General features: G+C 38.4%; 1 protein-coding gene across 1 annotated transcript in view; it reads left to right on the top strand.

Annotated features, from left to right (window-relative positions):
- Positions 1-21837, top strand: part of AQP4 (aquaporin 4) — a 38260-nt gene extending 16423 nt beyond the window's left edge. The window contains exon 6 of the mRNA XM_081322503.1: positions 21655-21837. Coding sequence (XP_081178629.1) covers positions 21655-21741 — 87 coding nt within the window. The 3' untranslated portion in view covers positions 21742-21837. The remainder of the gene's footprint in view (positions 1-21654) is intronic.
- The last annotated feature ends 3431 nt before the right edge of the window (positions 21838-25268 follow it).

Raw genomic sequence — 25268 nt, 5'->3', positions numbered from 1 at the left:
ATGTACCAATTTATAATGTACTTCCATGCAAAAGATCTCACAAAATATAGCTGCTCATCATAAAACTAATAAAATGTGTAAGGATCAGAAAAAAGGTGGAAGCTGATCTGTTTTCAGTGCACTTATTCAAACAAATAAAGCATTACTGTGCCAATTTTATATAAATGAAATGTTTAATCTCATCCATTTTGCATACACTGTGATTTTTAAAAAGTAATTATAATAAAGAGGTTTATTTATTAATTCTTTAAAATATTACTGGAATATTTTTTTGGTAACTGATATTTTGCATTCAAGTACTCTGTGACTAACAAAGACCTACTTCTAAATATATTGCGTGTTTGAAAGCATACATTGGAAGGAAAAATTATTCAGAAAAGCATACAGTGTTACTTTGGACAGTCACTGGTGTTTATGGCTCACCCCCAACATGTACATATTGCAAAAACACCATCAGCAAAGCCTGTGTGGTTTTCCCACAGGAGTAAAATCAATGCAATTAAGTGGCTTCTGCAGTCTCTCCATGTATCAATTCAGAGAAGGCCAGAGAAAGATGGCAAGCCGTGTCCCTCCCTTTGGTGTTACAAGCAGGATTCATACAAAAATGGAGGGCCTTGATTATATGTCATAAAGTTTGCAAAACTCTAGCAAAAATGTTGTTTAAAGCAGAAGTCCCCAACCTTTTGGGCACCAGGGATTGGTTACATGGAGAGAGGTTTTTCCACAGACCGGAGGGGGCATGGTTTTGTGTGCTGCCTGCATCCTGCAGATGGGGCTTTCCTTGTTTGTATAGACCGGTTGCTGGCATGCCGCAGCCCAGTATTGGTCCACGGAACCCCTGGTTTAAAGCATAACAAATACCAAGTCTCAATGTCTTTCAAACCCATACAAGTCGGAAAAATCACACAGCCTTTTATTGGTATGAAAAAGATGAATTTATTGAGCCTCAAAAATTACAGTCTAATACAGTTGCATGTGATACTTCTGAATTGTTTTGCATAAGTAATAATTATTTTATTAAACATTAAAGGTTCACTTTTCATACACAACTATATACAATTTGACTTGTGATTTTTTCTTTAAATGTGATTTTTTTAATGTTTTATGACAGCATATTTATACCGTACATTTCGTTCTTATAAACTACAACAGAATTAAATCAAAGGATTTTTTTTCAAGCACTTTCTACTAAAAAACAAAACAAAACTACAGCAAATCTCTATAGTTTCATTTGGTATACCAAAGCTGACCAGCAGGGAAGCTCAGAAATTTTTCTGAAAGGAATGTTTGTGTCAACCATCCTTCCTGCTTTTTAATTTTCCTGGCTTTTGTCTGTTATCCAAAAACATTTTGTCTGCCAGAGGATTCCAAATCGGGGAAAGGAGAAAGTACTGCATGCCAGAAACATTTTTTAATGCTTTCCTATTAATGCCAGCGGAAGGAAATGTAGCATGCTAATGCTGGGTTGATGTAATTTGGGGACATTAAACAAAGAAGATCTGGAAAAAGAAGAAATTGAACCCTATAAATCTTGGGTGTGCAACATTTAACCCTTGGGCAAAAATTGTGTAGCCCATGGCTTCATTGCAAACTTAATGAAATAAGGAGATCTCTGACCAGATAATTATGATAATAGCTTTGTATCCCTTCCCTGGAGTCTAATGTCTTGTGAAGGAGGGGAGTGGGGAGAGAGAGACAGAAGAATAATAGAAGGAAAAAAACGGAAATGTACAGAGTTGGTAATCCCCCCACTTTTGTTTAAGTAAACTTTGCTTCAAACATGTGGCAGCCAACAAAGTACCTGTGAAGGGAATTTTCTGTACTTATCAAAATATAAAATATAGCCAATCTTTAAATAGATTCATGGCAAAGCCAGTATATTCCATTTAGGAATAAGACCTCTGCCATCACAAAGCTTTTACAGGAAGCCCTTGGAACTCTGTGTGAAGGTATCTGCTTGTATCTGTCTTCATCGGTAGAGCTGCATTTCAGTCTAGTTCCTAAGTCCCTTTAGCCTGATGTGTTCCTTACCAAACTAAAATAATTTGGTTAAGTGAAGTGTAATCAGCAGAATTTTTACGTGTACTGTATATACATAACTTTCAGTGCTTTCCCAATTTAAGCTTGTTATCTACCAGAAAGCAGCATTTTTATTTAGTCTCTGACCTGGTTAAAGGGAGAACCAGTTTGGTGAAGGGGTTAGGTGCTGGTCTGGAATCCAGGAAACAAGCCAGCTGGTTCCAGCCACTCTATGTCGCATCCCAACCCACCTCACAGGGTTGCTGTTGTAGGAAAAACAGAAGGCAGGACAACTAGATATGCTAGCTTGAGTTTTATACAGCAGGATGATGATGATGATGACGCATATCAATTTCTTCATCAATGAAGGAATATTTGTAGCTCACAGTTGAAATGAGGGGTTCTTGGTGACCTCTGAGCTTGCTGGTTTTCTTACAGATGTTTCTAACTAGGTAACATCATCAATGCTACTCCTGATGATGTTACCTAGTTAGGGTAATGAAACGTTTGCAAGAAAACAAGCACGTTCAGAGAGCACCAAGGACCCCTAATTTCTTCATCATTGGAAAGATGTCCCATTTTCAAAGATGCTCCGTCTGAAACTGGAATAATGCTTTGCTAGTGTTTGAAAGATGTGAACTGGGGTCATAGGACATAGCATTCTACTTTGACATATGCCTCAAAGGGAATAAACATGAAAGCGAGCATAAAAAGCTTCAATAAATAAAATGAATGTTACATAGTAGGCCAATTTCATGTCAGATTCTTATTCAAAAACTATTTTTAAAATATTTATTCCTTCTAGGATTCATAATTTAAGATGAGCTGTACAAAAGGATTGAATGAATATATGCCTATTACCAGAATTAAAATTGAAATATTATTGAATCAGAAATCTGCTGCCTTTGAAATAATCGATGTAATTCAGGTATACTATCTTCACAATGGATTCTTGTCTTCTATATCTATATCCTAAAATATAATGTTGGAAATTAAATATTCAGTGTTTTGAATCAATGGTGCATACATTCTTGGCATACATTCAACAACATTATAAAGCAGTTAGATAAAACTATGTTATACCATTATGTGCAGCATTGTATATTCATTTTGGTAAGAAATGAAGGAACCAATTGAGTTTATTAGCATTCTTTCAGAAGTATGTCATTTCCTTTTCTAAGGCACTTATTGTTAATATTGTAGTTGACATACTAGTCCAGACATGTCAAACACAAGGCCCGGGGGCCAGATCCGGCCTGCGAAGTGGTTTCATGTGGCCCGTGAAGCCATCCTGGAAACAGTGAGGGAACAGCCCCCACTGCCTTGGCCGTGGCCCAGAGACCCTCCTTCTGCCAGAGACCCTCAGATCTGTCCCACTCCTGCCCAGGCCCCCATAGGCACCCTTGATGCGAACTATGTAGAGCTGGCCATGCCCACCCAGTAAGCCATATGCACTCTAGCCACGCCCACCCAGTAGGCCATGCCCACCCTGGCCATACCCACCCGGCCCCCTGAGGGCAACGGCAATGCTGATGCGGCCCTCAATGAAATTGAGTTTGACACCCCTGTACTAGTCAACTTGTACATGAATTCAGCTAATGTTAACTAGTTGCTACCATTCGTATAAAATGTAAAATAAACCACAAAAACATGTTTTAATATGACAAAGAGAACATTTTAAATAAAAACACAAAAATGGCAAGTTTATCCTTCCATAGAATGTATCACTTAATTTGGGTAGGGCAGGGATACAAAAGTGATTTTTCAAAGCAAAATTAGAACCCTTCCTTTATTAATTAGGTAATAGGTGATAAAGGACTTTAATAATAATAAATACTTTAAAAAAGAATTTTAGAATTTTAGAAGCATTTCATGAACATCTTAATCCCACATATGTTATTTAATAACATTTCAATCAATAATAATTTTACAAAATGCTATAAAGATTTCAGAATGTACCTCCATTTGAAATCAGACAGAGAATGTGGATTATCTTGTATAATGCATAAATTAATCAGTGTACTAGGATATATATTGGCATTCTTACAAGGAAATTAAGAAACATACAGAGTTTATAAAATCTCTGCTTTGATGTCACTAGATGCTGCTGAAATTAAAAGACGCTTGCTCCTGGGGAGGAAAGCCATGGCAAATCTAGACAGCACACTAAAAAGCAGAGACATCACCCTGTCAACAAAAGTGCGTATAGTCAAGGCTATGGTCTTCCCAGTTGCAACGTATGGCAGTGAAAGTTGGACCATAAGAAAGGCTGAGCGCCAAAGAATTGAGGCCTTTGAACTGTGGTGCTGGAGAAGACTCCTGCGAGTCCCTTGGACCGCAAGGCGATCAAACCGGTCAGTCCTAGAGGAGATCAATCCTGACTGCTCTTTAGAAGGCCAGATCCTGAAGCTAAAACTCAAGTACTTTGGCCACCTAATGAGAAGGAAGGACTCACTGGAGAAGAGCCTAATGCTGGGAAAGATCGAGGGCAATAGAAGAAGGGGACGACAGAGAATGAGGTGGCTGGATGGAGTCACTGAAGCAGTAGGCGTGAGCTTAAATGGACTCCAGAAGATGGTAGAGGACAGGAAGGCCTGGAGGAATGTTGTCCATAGGGTCGCGATGGGTCGGACACGACTTCGCAGCTAACAACAACAAGATGCTGCTAAAGACTTTGTTACAGTGGAATGGGAATATCTCAATAAATTAGCTGCAGTTCCATACACGGGAGAGAATTTTATCCCTGTCTTGTATTGATTATATAATCAGAATTATGTCACTATTAATGTTAATGTTTAGTAGCAAGAGATACAGTACCAATCAAGGCACTACAATAAATGGGGTTGCCCATTATCATCCTTCTTGCTTGCACTTCTAAAAGAACTCTTAGGAAACATTCAGAAATAAGCAATATAAAACTGATTAATATATTCTTATCCCTTGGAAATCCAAATTTCTAAATCTCTGAAGATAGCACTACATGTATCTTGTGTTTTCATTGTTATGTATAAATTTACAAAACCACAGATGTTATTTTCATCTAACAAAGTAGTGAAATAGAATGCTGAGTTAATAATAGACACTTGCCTCATTGACAATTAACAAGATAATTGTATATCTCATTTAGGGGTAAAACTTCCCAAGATGATCAATAAGACTACGAGACTATTCCTGTTGATTGAATAAATGAATAATGATCTTAATAAGCAATCTAGATCATGGTTGAATAGGATAACTGCAATGAAAATGTTCCACCCCTAGAATGACATATCTAGTCCAAGAAATACTAAGTAATATGCTAGAAAGAATGGAAAAATATTATTTTATACAAAGAGGTAAGATATCATGGTTCAATTAGATAACTATCTATATGCAGAGGAAGGAGGAGACCTGGGTGTGCTTAACTTTAGAGGGCAATTGGAGGCTTTTCAGTAATTTATTTATTATAATCCAACAATTCTATGGCTCACTATGCAAACTGAGACCTGCAATAGAGGATGTGTAAGACCATAATAATTTTTTTTAATGTAAAGCTAAGTAATTTCTTCAGACAACCATTCAATCAGTCTAAAAATGAGTGAACTATGCATTGATTTTTTTTACAAGAACAGTTTTTAGTTCAAAGAATAGGACAGAGCAAATATCTACATACTAGGGCAGGGGTCTTCAAACTTGGCCCTTTTATGACTTGTGGACTTCCAGAATTCCTCAGCCAGGCATGCTGGCTGAGGAATTCTGGGAGTTGAAGTCCACAAGTCATAAAAGGGCCAAGTTTGAAGACCCCTGGACTAGGGTATGGAGGAATGTTGTCCATGGGGTTGCGATGGGTCGGACACCACTTCGCAACTAACAACAACAATAAGAAAGAACAATGCTAAACAGAGGGATGGTTGATTAAATATCTGAGGTAGGTTAATTATAGTTTTATTTACAAATACCTCAAACATCTTATTTATAACTTTAGGGTTAATTAGCAAAATTCATGTTATTATTTGATTTCAAGGATCTATCAGTGCATTGGGATTAGGTTTTTTAAAAAATTGACTGAATTCAAGTTAGTTGTGGAATTATTATTTTCGAAAATGCAATCCCTGTTACGAATTGGGTCTTTTATTAGTATCTGATAACTTGCATACAGAGCTACTACGCTGGAAACAGTAGTGCTGGTGTTACTAGTTTGGTAATGAAATGTCTGCAAGAAAACCACCAAGCACCTCTACCAGATTCTCATTTTTCTTCCAACAACCACCCGTCTACTTATAACTTTTTCAAGAAAGAATACAAAAATATATTTATATTAGTCAATCGTATAAGAGGTTATGAAATTTAAGCTTAGAGATTAATATTTAACCAGCCAGGAGAAGTTGAGCAGAAATAATAATTACAGAGATATTACTTCCTTAACATGGTCTAGATTTAAAGTGAAGCTGTTAATACCCACGCATAATCTTCAGTAACCCATCAGGTGATTGGCAGGGATAGTAATGGACAAGGGGCCTATTGGTAGCAATCAGTAATTTTTATACAGTTTATTGTGCCATCCACAGATGTATTGTTTTGCATTATTTTTCTATCTTTCTTTTTAATGTCTATGTAAGCACTAAACCATTATTTGATGATGTTTATGATTAAAGGAACTGCCATCTTTCGTTAGGTTGATCTATTTATATTAATATGCTATTCACACATAATCAGGTGATCCAAAACCAGTTAAGTAACCATTAGCTAAGTTTGCCTCTATGTGCCAAATATGCCCAAAAGAAATCTGTGGGACTTTTATGCATCTAACTCTCCCTTTACATGTGTTAGAGTAACATGATTTTGTTACATGTTTAAAACTTATCTACTTTTGCTTTATACATACAGACCCTTTTCTATTTATGCTGCAGTGAACCCACGCTATTCTGTGTGATATTACATCCTTTAATCTAGGGAAGTCAAGCTTACTTGAGGTTCATTTGTTTTTTGTTCAAACTTTTTAATTCAGATCATAAGTTTATTCTGCTCTGACCAGGATTACATAAATTCCAGTCTTGTGATCTTGAAGATGTTTAACAGCAGATCTCTTTGCACTGGCAAGAAATAATTAATCTGACAGACAATCGCCAATATATATGAAGTAGAAGTTAGCTGCTTCTCACCTAACTTTTTAGTTCAGCTATAGTATCTGAAGTTAATTGAACTTCAGACAATAGTAATAAATAACTACCTGCCTGCCTCCTACAGAAGAACCAAGCTAAGAAATATTCTGGAAATTATTACAGAATGTAAATCTTTATCTCAAAAATTATTCACTTTATTCAAATTACTTAGCATTTTCACATTATGGAAACACTGTAATACAGAGTTTAAGTAGTTCTTACAACACTTCTGTAACCCAACCACTTTGCAGCACATAGAAGACCTTGGCTGATTTCAAAAGGATGAGCTGGCTCAAACTTGATCAGTTTTTAGATGGAGAAAAACCCAGGGCTATGGGTTGGATTGGGATGTAAAAAAGAATCCTGAATCACCAGAGGAAGAAATCACCTGTTTCAACACTTTTGAAGCTTTTGCAGGTATAACATCCCAATACCGCAAATGTGACTTAAGCCAAGTCTTAAGGTTTGCTTAAGAATCTTGGACTTAAGGCAAACTAAGAAACAGTAACAGTATTTGGACAGAACGTTGTGTTTTCAGGATGCAAGATTCATTCTTTTTGCACCTGTTTTTTAACGTTTTCGCCCATCCAGACCCAAAGCAGATTGACCTTGCAATGCAATCTCACAATTTGAGGGTAGCAGAAAGTTCTTGAATTTTAACAGAACAGCTGGGCAACTGGCAAGGAAACACATCTTTCATATATGTCAGGAAGGGCAAATTATTGTTGTCTATAGGTCATTAATTTAGATGGTGTCATTTATTCCCCTCAGGAGACTGGTTCTTTTGTTTAATTAGAAGCAGTAGCATCCATGATGATTTAAAATGGTATACACACATGGTTATTTCATTATGTAAACACCACATCTCCGTATGTTAGTCATAAACGCTTATGAAGTACATAACTCGAAGAATCTGTGGAGGCCCCCATCATAGAAGTATTGTCATTTACCTCCCATCTTCCTTTGTGTTGAAAAGGAATGCAAAATTCCCATAAGAAATTTTTTAAAAAAAACCATTTAGGAGCAAAATGGTAAGATTTTAAAACATACATAGTTCCTGTAAACTTTTGAGTACATGCCCAAAGACAATACTTTAAAATAAACACTTAATGTGTTGAAATGAAATATGACAGAGCAGAGACAAAAAATTAACAAGTTACAGAGATCAGGGAGATGCTAGGGCCATTTGCCTGTTGGTGATGCTTCAGAGAAACAGCTGTGTGACATCTTCTCATAGCAAATGTGAACCAGCTGCAATACAAACAGAAGGCACACAACCAAGGACAAATGTTTTCAAAAGCACTTATTTTTCACTCTTCACAGCTGTCCAGAGCAGTTCAAGTTTACTGACTGGCATGCCCTGCCAGAGGTAAAGTGACAAGCTTTAGTAGCCTCAAGAATAAAATTGGAGTATGTGATTCTGTGGCCTACAACCTTTTCTAGTTAAAAATGCCTAAAAGGGGAAAAGGGGAGATCTGACCACAGGAGAAGGTAGAGGTCAAAGAGTCCGTCTAGAAATGTCCCTCAAAGTCATTAAGTCCTCAAGCTACCCATGGAAATGATACCAGAGTCAAAGCTCTGCTTATATGAAAGGAGAGCAGCCCTACTATTACTAAGGCTGCTATAGATTATTCCTTATGCAAGAAAATGTTTATGCACTTGTAACTCAGGAGTGAGATCAGATGTTTCCCGTCATTGTGCCTGTTTTAAAAACTGGGAAATCTGTTTTCCCAAAATTCAAGCTACACTCTGAACATGCTATGTTAAAATTATTATTAAAATTTCTATGAATAATGTGTTTGGGCTTGTTGAGATAAAGCTGATTAGCAAGCTAGTCATGTGTGACAGGATGGCCACAAGTAAGTGGATACAAATCATACTCAAAGTGATTCTTTATCAAACTACAAGGAACTGGAAAGAATGCAGAGAAGATAGTTGAAGAACATTACGGGGAAGAGAGTATGTTTAGTTTAAAGAGGAGAAGATGAAGGATACATGATAACAATTTTCCAATACTTGAAGGACTGTCATTGAAAAGAAGCTGTGAACTTATAAGGTGTGGACAGTAGAATAACAATCAGTGAGCAAAAGCTTTCGAAAGGAAAATCCAAACTCAAAATAAGGAGGACTTTCCTTATGAGAATTATTAAGCCTGTCTTTGGACTCATGGGTAGTCCATCACTGGAGGGATCTTATGGGGATTGCTCCCTGGGGGAAAACTAGGATATTTTTCAAGATCCCTTACAACCCTATAATTCTATGAAAGATCATTTCTTGGTCCTCCACTTTTCAATATGTTTATTGATGTCTTGAATAAAAAAGAGGAAGGAATGCTTATCAAATATTAGGTACCATAAAACTGAATGGTACCCAACTATCTAAAATATAGGGGGTGGTGAGAAAATGGTCATGGAAAGTTAGAGAAATGAGCAGAAAATAAGAGAGCAAAGTTTAATAAACACAGTTATGAAGCTCTTTACTTGGGAAGAAAATATCAAATTCACAAGTTCAGAATGGAAGATACCTGACTTTATAATATTTCATATCCTTTTTTATTAAGCAAATCTGGATCCACAGAACAATTAATTAACCACACTGATGTCAAGCAACACCCTAAGCCAAAATCTGATGGGCTAATTGGTGATTCAGTATGTAATGTGAGCATAACCTATGAGATAAGTCAGACTAAAAGGTCCAAAATTCCTCCAGTGAAATTAATAAACTTAGTACTTGTCCAATTCCCTGGAGACATCTGTCAGATGGGGGATGGCAACTGAATAAAACTACAGGCTGGTGACTTACACCTTAAAATTCTGGGCTCAATTTTGCTCATACATTGAGGACTACCTGTAATTCAGTTAAACTAGGGAGAGGTTTCTGTATGACCCCTCCAAATGTTATCTGGCCATTCTTAAAGAATGCTTTAGCCCTTTTGCCTAAGCAATACTTCTGCATATGTATGTCAATATCATCTTCCTTACCCTTTATCTTCTGCCATATGATGTTCAGTTAAAACTCCCAGAATTCTCACTTTTGGCTAGCATGGTTGAACTAGTATTACTGGGAATTGCATCTGAGCAGTACCTAGAGCAGTGGTGGCGAACCTATGGCACGGGTGCCAAAGGTGGCATGCAGAGCTCTCTCTGTGGGCATGCGTGCCATCACCCCAGTCCTAGGCCTTCAGCTGGGTTTTATAAAACCTTTTCACTTTAGGCCTCCACCGCCATGTGCAAGGAAAGAAAAAGGTTCCATCAATCAATCAATTTCAACTTGGTGAAGAGCCTTGGTGGAGCAGTGGGCTAATGCCTCCTTAAGTAACACCAGCTGCCTGCAATTAGTGCAGGTTCGCATCCCACCAAGCTCAAGGTTGACTCAGCCTTCCATCCTTCCGAGGTAGGTAAAATGAGGACCCAGATTGTTGGGGGCAATTAAGCTGACTTTGTAATAATGCCGCTTGGGGGGGGCGAAAGCCCTAATAAGCAGGCATATACATAGAATGAAGGCTACTGCTAAGCTTGTAAGCCGCCCTGAGTCTTCGGAGAAGGGCGGGATATAAATGGAATTTAAAAAAAAAAAAAACTTCTCGCGGGGAAAAAAAAGATCTCACAAAGTTGGAATTGATTGATTGAACTTTTTAGTCCCACCCAGTCTGCCGTTACCACCGCAGCCATGCCCACCCAATGGGCCACACCTACACAAAGGGCCATGCCCACCCAAAGGGCCACACCAACCCAGCACCCGATGATATTTAAGTGGGTTTTGGGTTGCAGTTTGGGCACTTGGTCTCTAAAAGTTTCGCCATCACTGACCTAGAGATATACCCACCTCTATGTTAATTAGTCAGATGTTAATATTAAAGCTTGTTTCAGTACTGGTGGTAATAGCCATATTATTTTATTTTGTCCAAGCAAAAGTACAGAGAAGAATTGTTTACTGAATTAAGTTGTCTGGGAAAGCTTTCAATTTCAGTAGCTAACAGAAATCACATCAACTTGCTATGATGTCAGTTTCTATGGCATGACAATCTTTTGAGAATTTCAAAGTGCTTTTTTCTATATGAAAAGGGCACTGGTGGGATTCAGCCAGTTTGCACCACTTCGGCAGAATCAGTAGCTAATTTTTTGTTGCCCAGGCACAGAATTGACTTCCAGAAGCAGCATCCAGAGAGAACCAGTTGTTCACATATTTGAATCCCACCACTGGAAAATGGCTACAACTTCCATGTAGCATTTTTAATTAAACTGCCTTTATCTGAGGGGAAAGGATTCAAGTGACTTTTGAATAAACTTCAGGTAGGAAGATCAATTGTAATCAATAGAATGGTTATTTCTAAGTAAATGCATTGATAGTAGTTGTGCACACTTTGGGTTTGTGTGTGTTTGCTGAGTGTTTCTTGTACTCTGTTAAAAGTGAGCCTCATGGGAAGCCAGAAGGATGAGAAGTTGTTTGTGTTGCTAATTAGAAAGACTGACTTGGAGATGAGCTCATGGTCCCAAGGATGACTACAATTTCCTCCAACCTCTTCAGAGAATGAGTAATTATCTTGCTGAAAGACATCACCTGGTTTATGACACGTAGCCATAATAATCCACTGAAATGAAATGTTAATTTCTCTTGGAAGGATAATTTAATTGCAAGTAATAGAATATGGGGAAATACATTGAGAGAAATAATGAAATGTACCAACTAATTAATTTCATTGATGGCTGGCCAGCTATATTTTTGCTCATTTAAAAAGCAGAAGCCATGTAGTATCCATCATCCAGTGTTCTAATGATTCATATGTTGCTTTTGCAGAGAAATATCAGAAGTGTAGAATATTTATTTAAATCCCTTTGCATTATGTTCTCCTTGTGCTTCAAGATAACTTGCAAAACATAGATGGATATTTTTTTTGTCAGATGTATTGTGGAAAATATGTCTAATCTCTTGATTTTTTTCTTAAAATTCGCAATATCCTGCTTAAATCTCTCTCATATCCAAACACATATCAACAAAGTTCTCCTGAATAAAAAATTCTTTTGATTAAGGTAGCATTATGCCTTTTTTGAGAAAAATTGACGTGTGTGCTTTCTCAATCTCATTCTCTTTAGCAGGTTAATAGAAGCTTTGAGAAAAAGGAGAATTTGAATCCAGAAAATTCAAGAGAAAGAAAAATGTAAAATATTTTGCAAAGGGTTAGCATGAGGCAAGCTCTCTTTCTAGAAGCCTTAAAACTTTTTTAAAAGTGTTGTCAGCCTCTTTGAAGACTCCTGGGCTACAGGCACATGTGTTCGAATGCATGCTTCCTGGGACATTTGTAATCATATAAAAAAATAAAATAAAAAATAACAGCCACAACCATGTAATCAAACCTCAGCCTATTTTTTTACATATTTACATCAATGAATGCAAAAAAAAGGTGCAGGGCTTTGACTATATGATTGTGGCTGCCATCTTGCCTTTTTTTTCACAAATACACTCACTCCTGTTTAGGTGGCTGTTTTAATGATTTAGAAAGAGATACTTTGTTCATGCAATGCTTCTTTCAAACTTTTGTGGAGCTTTGTCAAGCAATCATTTGGCTCTTTAATCACTATTCATTTCAGAACCTCAGTCTAAGAGAAGAGTCACACAATAAAACTGAAAAGCCGAAATCTAACATGTAGTCTGGTTTTCATATAAGTGGATCTTATTTCTTGATCAGATCTCCCATACATATTTCCAGTGATTTGCAAAGTGTCATTAATTTGGTGTCTTTCACATTCGCCCAAGTAATTGAGGTTTGATGCTGTGAAATTTAGACTTTAGTGTTGAAATAAAGAGAAGTGGTCATTATATTTAATCCTTGATGATAGGTAACTTCAGCAGAAAATAAATAAATATAATAAATATCAATATCAATAGGTCACAACTTCACACTTCCTAATCCCTCAGTCGCCACAAGGTATGAACTGCCCCATAGAGTCTTAGGGCCATTTCCTCTCCAGTTTATTCTTGGGACGCCAGTTCTATATATGAGATGGAAAAAAAACCTGAAAAACTAAGTATAAATTTAAATTTGCTTTAAATTTATCATGTTTATCGCTACCTAATAAAGAATATGTTCCATCCATTACATGCAAAAAATGAGGCACAGCCAGAAGAACATGATGTTTCATGATAAATCAATGCCTTCCCCAAACATAACTACTAATCCCTTTCACATAACCTAGTTTAAACTTTGGTAGGGTGGTTTTTTTTTGTCTGAGACTTTTCTTGTGACATAACTTTATTTTTTTTTCATCAAAACAATCATTTTTCTTAAATTATAATGATCTAGGTTTTGAAAGTGCTACCATTTCATTTGCATATGGGCATATTTATACCATTGTTTTCAACTATCATTTATTACTATTATCTCAATTTATGGCCTGCCTTTCAATGAGGGTAGCATATGTCACTCAAACCTGTGAAGTATGGCTAAGTTATTTTTCTGAAGCATCATATTTTTTATGCAAAGTATATGTAAGTAAACCGGATAAACAGTTACCGAAAAATTAAAAGAACATAGGGTTACTGGTAGAATATGGTATTTGTCACTTTTTCAGCATTACGTTACTGGGAGAAGAATTAGCTAAACATAAAACCCGTTTACACATAAGGAAAGTAAGCCAAACAAACTATCTTCATTAATTTAGAAATTTCAGTAAAAATATGTTACAGAAAATTTGACAGCTATGAAATATATATTTTAAAAAGAAAGGATTATGTTCTTCTTTCTTTAGTACAAAGTGATAGAGGCAAATGCCAACTGGAATTCCAAAGAAGAGGAATTACTTAGTAAAATAAAAGTGGTGTACTTTTATGTCAAGAGACAGATCCCCAAATATGATTCTACAATAACCAATAACAATGTGTACTGTTCCTTTTGATGTACTATTGGAAGATGAACTCCTGAAGGTATATGCTTCTTCATAAGTATCTAGTTCCTGAGCTGTTATACTTTCACATAATTAAATGATTAAAGGGTACTTTTTCTAAATGTTTAAATTCTATCGGGTACGCTTGATGTCATGTAGCTTCAGGTTTTTCTCTCCACACTGTTGGTCTTTGCTGATCCAAGTGATTTGAGGGCAGCTATATATTTTAATAGAAATAGGAAGGTTTCAAAAGTAGCATGATTTTTTTAAAAAACACTACTTGCAAATAATATATTTAATAACATCCAGCAGGCAGTTTATATAAACCAATGTATTTTGAAGTCACCTGTAACAGGAGGCATAGGCTGTGTTTGCCTTGTGGTTGATGGAAGGAAAAAAAACCACTATAGAAATCCACAGAGGAAAGTGATGAAGCTACTTCCCACTCAGTTTTCCTCAGAAAATTGTGCTAGTACTTCCTCAGAAAATTGTGCTAGTACATCAAGGTCCCAAACCTGCTTAAGGCTCTACTATTTCATACCCTGCTTAGCACCATCGTTAATTTGGCCCAGAGTATCAGCTGGCAAGTATTGTCCCTCTGAATGGATATGGAACTTTAAAATTTCAGGACAGTTCAAATTTTTTTTAACGTAAGCGAAAGTTTCATTTCACAATGCCGCAAGCATTGAGAAAAGCATCATTTCAGAGCCACAAAAATATACCAAACAACAGGGCTGAAAAGGTGGTAGGTGGGGGAATAGTGAGAGGCTGTAACAGAGATACAATAGAAGTCTGAAGAAACAACTGGGTAACAATCCATGCAGTCAGTGAGGGGGGAAAAAACAATTTTGGGAAAGTTCATTGAAGGCTCTGGCACCCCTAAACAAAATTTCATTGTTTTGAATTTCAAACAATGATGAACAAAAGTGATTACTTTTAACAGTTTGCACAGCATTTACAGATGATTAGAAAGGACTTTGGGTCTTTATCACCACTTGCTTGGGTTAATGCTATTAATTTTATATGGGCCTAGCTTGGAAGACAACTTAAAAGTTACAATTGGCCCAGAATGAAGTTATCCATTTATTGACTGGCACATGTAGATACAAGCACTTTGCACCAGTTTTTTTGTGCTAGCTCTCTATTGGCTTCTGTTGTAATTCAAAGTGATGTTTTTCACCTATCAGCTATTTATGTCTTAGTACTGTAAGACCACCCGCTGCAGCTGGATTCAACCCAACTAATCAATTATTCCAGGTGAAACTACTAGAGACTGATCCCTATGTTACATGAACTTTAAACAATTGAATTATTTCAAACACCCTATGGGGAAACAATTATGCTACCTGTTTTTATTATTGTTTTAATTGTTCTTAGTGTTTTTGATGTTATTTTCTATCCGGACGGTGGTTAGATGATCTTGGTGGGGGTTCTCCAATTATTACACCCCTGTCATGGACCGATCATCATCTCCTGTGGCTGGTCTTCTGTTTTGCCACTCCCCATTGTGGGGTTGTTGAGCCAATGAGATGGTTCCGCCCTAGGCGCCTGATGGACCCTGAGTGGTTCCAGGCAGTGCTTGGGCTCCCACCTGCCTCCTTTGCCCACAGCTCAGCTGATGCCCTAGTGGAAGCCTGGGAAAGGGCAGCCACAGAGGCACTCGACCGAGTTGTACCCATGTGGCCCTTGACCCGGCGCAGATCCCAATGGGCTCCATGGTTCTCCATGGAGCTCCGGGAGATGAAGCATCGGAGACGGGGCCTAGAGAGCTTTTGGAGGTCCAGCCGATCCGAATCCGACCGGTTATGACTAAGGTCGTTCACGAGAACTTATCTCATGGCGATGAGGGTGGCAAGGTCTAACCACTTTGCCACCCTCATCGCGTCCGCAGATAATCGCCCGGCCACCCTGTTTAGAGTAACTCGCTCCCTCCTTAATCAGGAGGTGAGGGAGGAGCCCTTGCAGGGTTGTGCTGAGGAGTTTAGTCGATATCTGTCAGACAAAATCGCTCAAATCCGGACCGGTCTGGACTCTGACTGGGCAGAGTCTGATGATGAGGATACGGGCAGTCTTGTCGATGTTATCTGGGAGGAGTTCGATCCTGTGACTCCTGAAGACATGGACAGGATCATGGGGAAGCTGAGCTCCACCACGTGTTTGTTGGACCTGTGTCCCTCCTGGCTGGTTTATGCGGCCCAGGATGGGACACGAGGCTGGCTCCAGGCAGTGATAACTGCTTCTTTGAGTGAGGGTAGCTTTCCCGCCACCTTGAAGGAGGCGGTGGTGAGACCCCTCCTCAAGAAGCCTGCCTTGGACCCAGCAATATTAAACAACTTTCATCCAGTCTCCAACCTTCACTTCCTTGCGAAGGTTGTTGAGAGTGTGGTAGCGCAGCAGCTCCCTTTGTTCTTGGATGAAGCTGATTATCTAGACCCATACCAATCGGGCTTCAGGTCCGGGTACAGCACGGAGACGGCATTGGTTGCACTGGTGAATGATCTCTGGCGGGCTCGGGACAGGGGTTGCTCCTCTGTCCTAGTCCTTTTAGACCTCTCAGCGGCTTTTGATACCATCGACCATGGTATCTTGCTGCGACGTCTCAGGGGGTTGGGAGTGGGAGGCACAGTTTTTCAGTGGTTCTCCTCCTACCTTCTGGGACGTTCGCAGTCGGTGTTGGCAGGGGGGCAGAGGTCGACCTTGAGGCCTCTCATTTGTGGAGTTCCTCAGGGATCGGTCCTCTCACCTTTCCTGTTCAACATCTATATGAAGCCGCTGGGTGAGATCATTCGTGGTTTTGGAGTTGGGTATCATCAGTATGCTGATGATACCCAGCTTTTTATTTCGACCCCAAACCACCCCAGTGATGCCCTCGACGTGATGTCCCGTTGCCTGGAGGCGGTCCGGGTCTGGATGGGGAGGAACAGGCTTCGGCTCAACCCTGACAAGACTGAGTGGCTGTTCGTGCCGGCATCCCGGGAAAATCAGATTACTCCATCTCTTGCCATGGGGGGTGAGCTATTACCCCCTGTAGATAGGGCATGCAACTTGGGGTCCTCCTAGACTCACAGCTCTCTTTAGAAGAGCATATTGGAGCTGTGACTAGGGGGGCTTTTGCCCAGGTTCGCCTGGTGCGCCAGTTGCGGCCCTATCTGGACCGGGATGCTTTGCGTACAGTCACTCATGCGCTCGTGACCTCTCATCTGGACTACTGTAATGCTCTCTACATGGGGCTTCCCTTGAAGACCACTCGGAGGCTCCAACTGGTGCAGAATGCAGCCGCGCGAGTTGTGTTGGGAGTCTCCCGATACTCCCATTTTACACCTTTGCTCCGCGAGCTGCATTGGCTGCCGGTTGTCCTCTGGGTGAGATTCAAGGTGTTGGTAATGACTTACAAAGCCCTACATGGCATGGGTCCGGATTACCAACAGCAACACCTGCGGCCGACGTCAACTTCCCTCCGTCCAGTGCGCTCCCACAGAGAGGGCCTCCTCAGGGTGCTTCCGATCAAAGAATGTCGATTGGTGGCCCCTAGGGGGAGGGCGTTCTCCGTGGGCGCACCAGACCTGTGGAACCGCTTGCCGGTCGAGCTCCGGATGGCCCCCGACCTTCGCTCCTTCCGGCGGGATCTAAAAACTTATTTATTTGAGCAATCCAGCCTGGTTTGATGGGTTAAGGGTTGGGTTTTTAACATGGTTTTAATTACTGTTTATATCGGGCATAATATTTAATTGTTTTTTAACTTTTGTACTTCGTTTTTAATATTTATTGCCCTGTACACCGCCCTGAGTCCTTCGGGAGAACGGCGGTATAAAAAGTTAATAAATATAAATATAATATAATATAAATATTACATTTATGTCCATTTCAAGTCCCCATGTACCTTAAGTCAAAGTCTCCCAAAGTTGGCATCTGCTCACAAGGAAGCAGTTCCAGGCAGTGGTGGGATTCAAATATGTGAACAACCTGTTCTCTGTGTGGATGCCACTTCCGGAAGTCCATTCTGGGCCTGGGCAATAAAAAAATTAGCTACCGGTTCTGGTGCGAACCAGCTGATTCCCACCACTGGAACCAGCCCCATGGCTGCATGCTTCCCTGGACTCCCCACACATGGCTGAATCTCACCACTGGTTCCAGACCTCTGAACACTTTGTTCTTCCATTCATCTTCTCCAGCTTGACAGTATTTTTTCTGAAATGCAGTGACTAAAACGATGCACAGAATTTTGCACATTGCTGTACTATTTTTTTTATAGAAGACATTATAATAATTTCAATTTTATTTCCTACCAATTCCATCCTATATTTGCCCTTTTCATAACAGTTGCATACCAAGTACATACATTAATTGAGCTGTCTACCACTGCAAGCTCTTCTTTCTGATCAACCTGCCAGTTCAGCTCCCATCAGGTTGGGAATTTTTTCCCTTTTATGGATTGTTCTCTGAGTGAAAGAAGAATAAAAAAGGACTTTTCGCTACTCACTTTGCTGAACTACTTAAATGTGATGTAATAAGAAAATGTGATGTAATAAGAAAAACTTAAATGTGATATATCATGTAATAAGAAAAACTGGTCACTTTTTGTTGTTCTGTTCACTTTTACCAACAGGTCTTTTATGAAAAAATTTAAAAGCCCAGTTCTACAGTAGTTCTTCAAGGAATGTGTAGTATATTACCTTCCACAGCAAGAATTAACTATGTTCTACTTTTTGGCTTGTTCATTTTTTAACAGATTACAAGGGAGTTTCTTCTCTTATTTCAGGGCTGCTAAGTTTGCTCATAGATCTTCAGGGAAGATTTTGTTACACATTTTCTAAGAAATTTAAATAAATAGTGTCATGTTGCCCTTTTAAAGGATTTTAAAATGTTAGCAGTTTAAATATTACAATTTTCAACAAGAGGCCCAGGGAAATCAGCTGAAATCTTAAATTTTAGAACAAAATTGTAGAAACCTGCCATCTTCCATCTAGACACCTATTCATACATTTGATCACTTTGTCATAAGATAAAAGATTTGTGGTGTAAGTTGGCTGCTCCAAGCATAGATTTGTTTTCAGAGTAACTTGCCATCTCAGGATACATAATAATAGCCTAAAGCTGCAAGATCATGCCACAAGAGTATTCCTGGTATTTGTTGCTAGAATTTATTTGTGTATGCATTTTACCTTTGGCATACCATTCCCCTAGAACTCCTGCTAACCTACGATTTATCTATTTGTATGCAAGTACAGTATGTGTTTAAGTCACAAACAGAACAATTTATTTTTCAGTTCGCAGGGCAATTTCAGAGGTGATCAAGATTTGTATCTTTAGTAGCTGAAGAATAACTGATTGACCTTCATATAATGAATATACGGAGTGAGGGTTGGTTTTTACTTTTTTTAAAACCTTTGTTTAATACAATGTTTCATTAGAAATATCACATTCAAGTTTAATTTGCTGTTCTGTTGTTGTTTTGTTAAAAATATCTAATTATGGAATCAAAAGATAATTGGACAGTAATCAGCGCCATAAAATGTTTAATTTCCTCACTTTGCCTTTTTGAGTCGCTTTGCAATGTATCTAGCTTTGTCTGTGTCTTTGTAGAATTGGCCATTTGAAAAAAAAAATCTTACCATTTGTTTTGTAATTCTCCAATAGTGAATTTGCTGATAATAAAGCAAGTATTAGCTAATACTACAAGTCAGCACAGCAATGAATAATTGCATCAGCTGGTAGAAATGGTCTCAGATTTGGTGTTGAAAAAATCAACCTTTTAGCTGTATGGTTTTAGAAATCCATGTTATACCAGCCTTGTGGTTGTCATAGTAATTATGAGTTTGTTTCAAGGATAAGCAATTTGGTATTGTCTCCAGATGTTTTGAACTACAACGAATCCTTTGCTGCTGTCCATCCCAGTTGGAGATTTGGGAACTGAATTCTAAAGCAACTGGAAGATATGAGATTATCTGTCCTGAACTACCTTAACACAATTCTCAGCTCCAACTTATATCTACTTACTCAATAAAGGGGAAGTTACTTAACACACTTTGCTAGAGAGAAGTTCCGTGAAGTTGGGCTCTAGCACGATTCCAAAAGCTCAGAAGACTAAACCTCTGGTTCCAGTGACTGACCCAGATCAGATCCTGCAACATTATCCTGGGACACGTATATTTACCTTCATTCATGAAAGTTACTTATCTATTGTTCCCAGTGCTTTTTTTGTCATAGAGCTCACTGGAACAGAATTCCAGCACCTTTTTTTGATGGATTTTCCAAGTTTTAAAAGTAACTTTTGAAAAATTGATGTTTGGTCCATGTGGACTTGAATCGCCCTGTCGAGCGTAGCAGGTCAGCAGCAAAATCATTAAAATGGTGCATGCAGGCTGCTTGTGTGTTGAGTCTGATGCATGCGTACTTCATCGAACTGCTCAGCTTGTGGCATTGCTCGGCTTGTGATTGGTTGTGTGGTCATGCACTGAGTGCTTACTGTGATCAGTGACCATTATGTTTCATTACACAAATGACATGTGTGAGTGGGTGTATACAGTGATTGACTACATGCGAAAGGTAAATAAAAGATTAACAAGATGTGAGTTCCGGCACCTTTTTTCTTATAAGAAAAGCACTGATTGATCCTAAGTTTTCTTAATATGAAAGGAAGAAATAATATATAGCAGTAAGGTACCTTACAAAATTTGCAGTATAATGTGTAAATCTGATAGTTTTTGAGAATTTATTGATTTATTTATGTATTTTAGAAAAATTATATCGCCGTCTACTTGCACATGGCAACTCAAGGTGGCTTACACCATATAAAAGAAGTAAAAATAATAATAAGAAAAATAAAATAATAACCTCCCACCCCGGTGACAACACAAATTCAAACTAGCCATTTAATGGGTCCATCTCACTCTAGGTTCCCCAGGCCTCCTTGCAGAACCACATCTTCAGTGTCTTCTGAAAGAGTGTTAGAGTGGGGATCAATGTAATTTCCAGAGGGATGATGTTCCAGAAGGAGGGAGCCACCACGGAGAAGGCCCTTCTTCTGGGTCCCACCAGATATATCTCCCAAGGGGACAGGACCTGCAACATACCTTGTCTCCCACTTTAGTGGGTAGGGTAGATGTGAGCAGCAAGAGGCAGTCTCTCAGATAACCTGGTCCCAAGCCATGAAGGGCATTAAAGGTGACCACCAGCACCTTTAATTGCACCCAGAAGCAAATTGGCAACCAATGCAGCTCCTGCAGGAGAGGTGATACATGTGCACAACGAAGTCTGCGGAGCTTCCAGATGCTCTTCAGGGGCAGCCCCATGTAGAGTGCATTGCAATAGTCAAGACAGAAGGTGACTAGAGCATGAGTGACCATGAGTAGGGATTGTTGGTCCAGGAAAGGGTTAATTTCCTCCATTTCTGCATTTGCTCCGCTTTTCAAAGTGACTAGGTAAGTTCTTCATAACTTCATCATCTTGCTATTCAGGCTATAGAGGCAGATCTTTCAATATTAATGTTGATGCTTTTGCATTGCTTGTTGCAGGATAAAATGCTTATATTTGTAGTGAGATAAATTCCACAGTAATCACAGGTTCAGTGTTAGAAATAACTGATTCACTCACTGATTTTTTTTCTTTGTTAGATGCCTTTCAGCTTGGATGCAGACAAGTTGCCTGGGGTGGAAGGAATTTCAATTCACTTTTTGCCTTCTGGTCCTTACGTACCATGATTGCTAAAGGCTGCCAGCAGAGGGGCAGAAATTGAAGTCTTGGACCCAGAAGTGGTAAATGCCTATCTGTAAGTTGGTCTTTTTTTATCCCCTCCAGGAGTCAATTGTACAATGTAAACTGAAGAAATTTATTTCAGTCTCTCAACTCACACAGACTCTCCTATAAGAAAATGTTGAAACATCTACCATTCATTGACAGTTCTTGTTTTGTTTTTCTTTTACTTCTAACAATGTTTTTTTTTCTTTCTGATGGCCCCAGACAATCATAAATGGTCATTCATACTTTGCTCTAACATGGTTTATTTTTAAAAAAATATTCTGATCACTATGTTGATGTCCCATTCTGACTCCTTATGTTAACAAATGAAGAGGTTTGGAAGATAAAACCCGCAACCAAATTAAGTTTCATATGTGATGTGTATGACTGTCATTTAATGTACTAAACTAGAATCACTTTATGGTTAACAATTATATTAGATTACACCCATCTTAACTCTGACTCTTTCCCCCCCTCCTTTTTTTTAAAGAACACCCCCACCCAAAAAAAATTTCATATCTTCAGCTATTTGAACCAATTAGCCTAATTTACACTAATAAATAAGTGGCACCAATTTCCATAAAATAAAGCCAGTGAATGCTGGGACTCTATAAGAACTGAAAAGACATTTTAGAAGATCCCTCTGGATATTCTTTCTCTCCATCCCCACAACCCATTATTACTATTCCTTTGTTCTACCTAAGGCATTGCCACTGTAGGTTTTTTGTCAATATGAAATCAGCTCCAGTCTGGATTGTTGTCTGGAATTGGAAATCAAATCAATGCATTGCTGTCTCAGCTGTGGTGCATTTGAAATTGTATAATTACCTGAATCACTTCACACTTGTGCAAGTGGTGGGTGATCCATTCTCTATTAGTGAAAATCCCTCAACACATTTCTTTTGTCTCCTAAAAGATTCCTTCACCAGTGCATTGTTCTCAGATTTTTGAGACACCAGAAATGAAGATGTTAAAGGTTTTTGTATTTAGGTTATCACTTCTTATATACAGTTTATAGCCTTGATCTCTAATGTTTGTTTTGGGAAAGAATTTGCAAATAAACGTCTGTCAGATTAGCTCATTAGAAAGCTAAATGAAAATGAGAGTTGCACTTATCAGGGATATAAATGAAGCATTGTTATCATTTATGCTTGCATAAATACTTTTATGAAATAATCTGATGAACTATGTTATCATTAATAACATAAGTGTACATAGGTCATAAAAAGAATGTATACAGAATAAAAACTGCCTGAAGCAAAAAAGATAAACACTGCATTTACTAAGGAGTGAAATAATGTAGTTCATATTTTGTTATTTATTTCAAGACAATGTCGAGATCATTCTCCTTGAATGATCTTCTGAAAAAAAAGCAAGATTTGAATATATTCCATACTCAAATTTGATTCCCAGGATAGATGTTCTTATCTGTAATAAGTGGATATATATTTGACCATGATCAAAAAAATGAAGATCCCCTCGAAGTCCCATTGGCTTTAGTGACCCTATACTAGGAAGTTACTGAGAAATAATACAACACTATACCTGGGGATAAATCTATACTGCCAATTACTAGAGGTATCTAAAGAAGAAGAAAAATGTTAAAACTTCTATTGAGAAGAAATCTGGGTGCAAATGAACAACAACAATGCAAAGTTTTAACATATTTCCCTTGTTTATCATAGTAATGCCTAAACTATGAATTCTGTGTAGCAGATCCTATAACTAAATATGTGAGCCAGCAGCAGTCATGAAAGGGTAGAAAATATCAAGATGGTAATCACCAGGGCTTTTTTTGTCATAGAACGCTCAGAATGGAGTTCTGGCTCCTTTTTTGGATGGAACCTTGTAGGGTAGCAAGGCGAGTTGTATGACATGTGTGAGTTCCGGCACCTTTTTCTTTTAAAAAAAAAAGCACTGGTAATCACAACTGTGTTACTGAAGGCCCACCCATTTGTGTATATATACAACAACACATTTAAAGAGCAGACAGAAATGGTCATGGCTGCCATCTTAACATTTTTCAGAGAAAGGAAGAGAGAGAGAAATAGAGAGACCCTACAGATGCCTCTGTTGGCTTTAATATTTGCATGGTATATTTATGGTTGACAGAATAGTTTAACTCTGGTTTCTTAGAGCTTGCTTTAAAAGGATTTTAGGTTTGCTTAATTGTATTTTGCTGGACAAACCAGAACTGCCTGATTAAGCTTTAAATCATGGTTTACCAGCCATAATTCTTATATTCATACAATATGCTGAGCCAAGTCCAAACAAAGATCATTATGTGTTAAGTGATATATGGAGCTACATATTCCTGTATTAATAGTACAATCTATGGTGACTGATCTTTAGCACCCAATTTAACTTGTAATTTATTATTTATGTCGGGGGGGGGGGGTGTCCTTGGTGCTCTCTGTGCTTGCTTGTTTTCTTGCAGACGTTTCGTCACCCTAACATTACCCTAAAGATAAGAGCCTTGGTGGAGCAGTGGGCTAATGCCTCCTTAAGTAACACCAGCTGCCTGCAATTATTGCAGGTTTGCATCCCACCAGGCTCAAGGTTGACTCAGCCTTCCATCCTCCCGAGGTAGGTAAAATGAGGACCCAGATTGTTGGGGGCAATTAAGCTGACTTTGTAATAATGCCGCTTGGGGGGTGTATGAAAGCCCTAATAAGCAGACATATACATAGAATGAAGGCTACTGCTAAGCTTGTAAGCCGCCCTGAGTCTTCGGAGAAGGGCGGGATATAAATGGAATATAAACAAACAAACAAATAAATAAATAAATAAATAAATAAATAAATAAATAAATAAATAAATAAAATAAAGTCACCTTCAGACCAACCAATCAAGTAAGCAATACCCCAATCAAGAAACTGCCAAAGAACCATCAGTAAACTGCCAAAGAGCTATCAGTAAAGCCCAAAGAATCCCTAAGACTGCCCCACCCATACAGACTGGCAAAACACCAGAATATAAACTGACAGCAAACAACACTCCTTACTAGCATTGATGATGTTACCTAGTTAGGGTAATGAAACGTCTGCAAGAAAACAAACAAGTTTAGAGAGCACCAAAGATCTCTCATTTCAACCCTGAGCTACAAATATTCTCCTTCACTGATATCAGAGAGAAGAGCTACAGCTTTGCTTTGAGGTCACTTATATATCAGGAACCACAGCTCACCTCCATTGGTTACTGGCATATTACTGTCACAGTGTTAATACACCTCACATTTAATGCACACATTGGTGTAGCATGTTGATTTTATCAATTTGCCTATTTAATGTTTATCTTATTAAAAATAAACTTTTTGTTGTAGAAAATACAAATAAATTGAGTAACTGTGATTTTTTAAATGTGAATGTTATGTGATGTATTCATACAGGGATAAATTATTTCAGCTAATTTCTCTAATGTAAAGTAGTTAACAAATGAAGCTTAAATTGGATAAATAAACATCAATCTTCATCAAACGTTAATTTCCTCA

This window comes from Vipera berus, assembly GCF_964194415.1.
Source record: "Vipera berus genome assembly, chromosome: 3".
NCBI classification, from domain to species: domain Eukaryota; kingdom Metazoa; phylum Chordata; class Lepidosauria; order Squamata; family Viperidae; genus Vipera; species Vipera berus.
The sequence above is the reverse complement of the archived record's forward strand: the minus strand, read 5'-3'. Positions and strand labels throughout refer to the sequence as shown.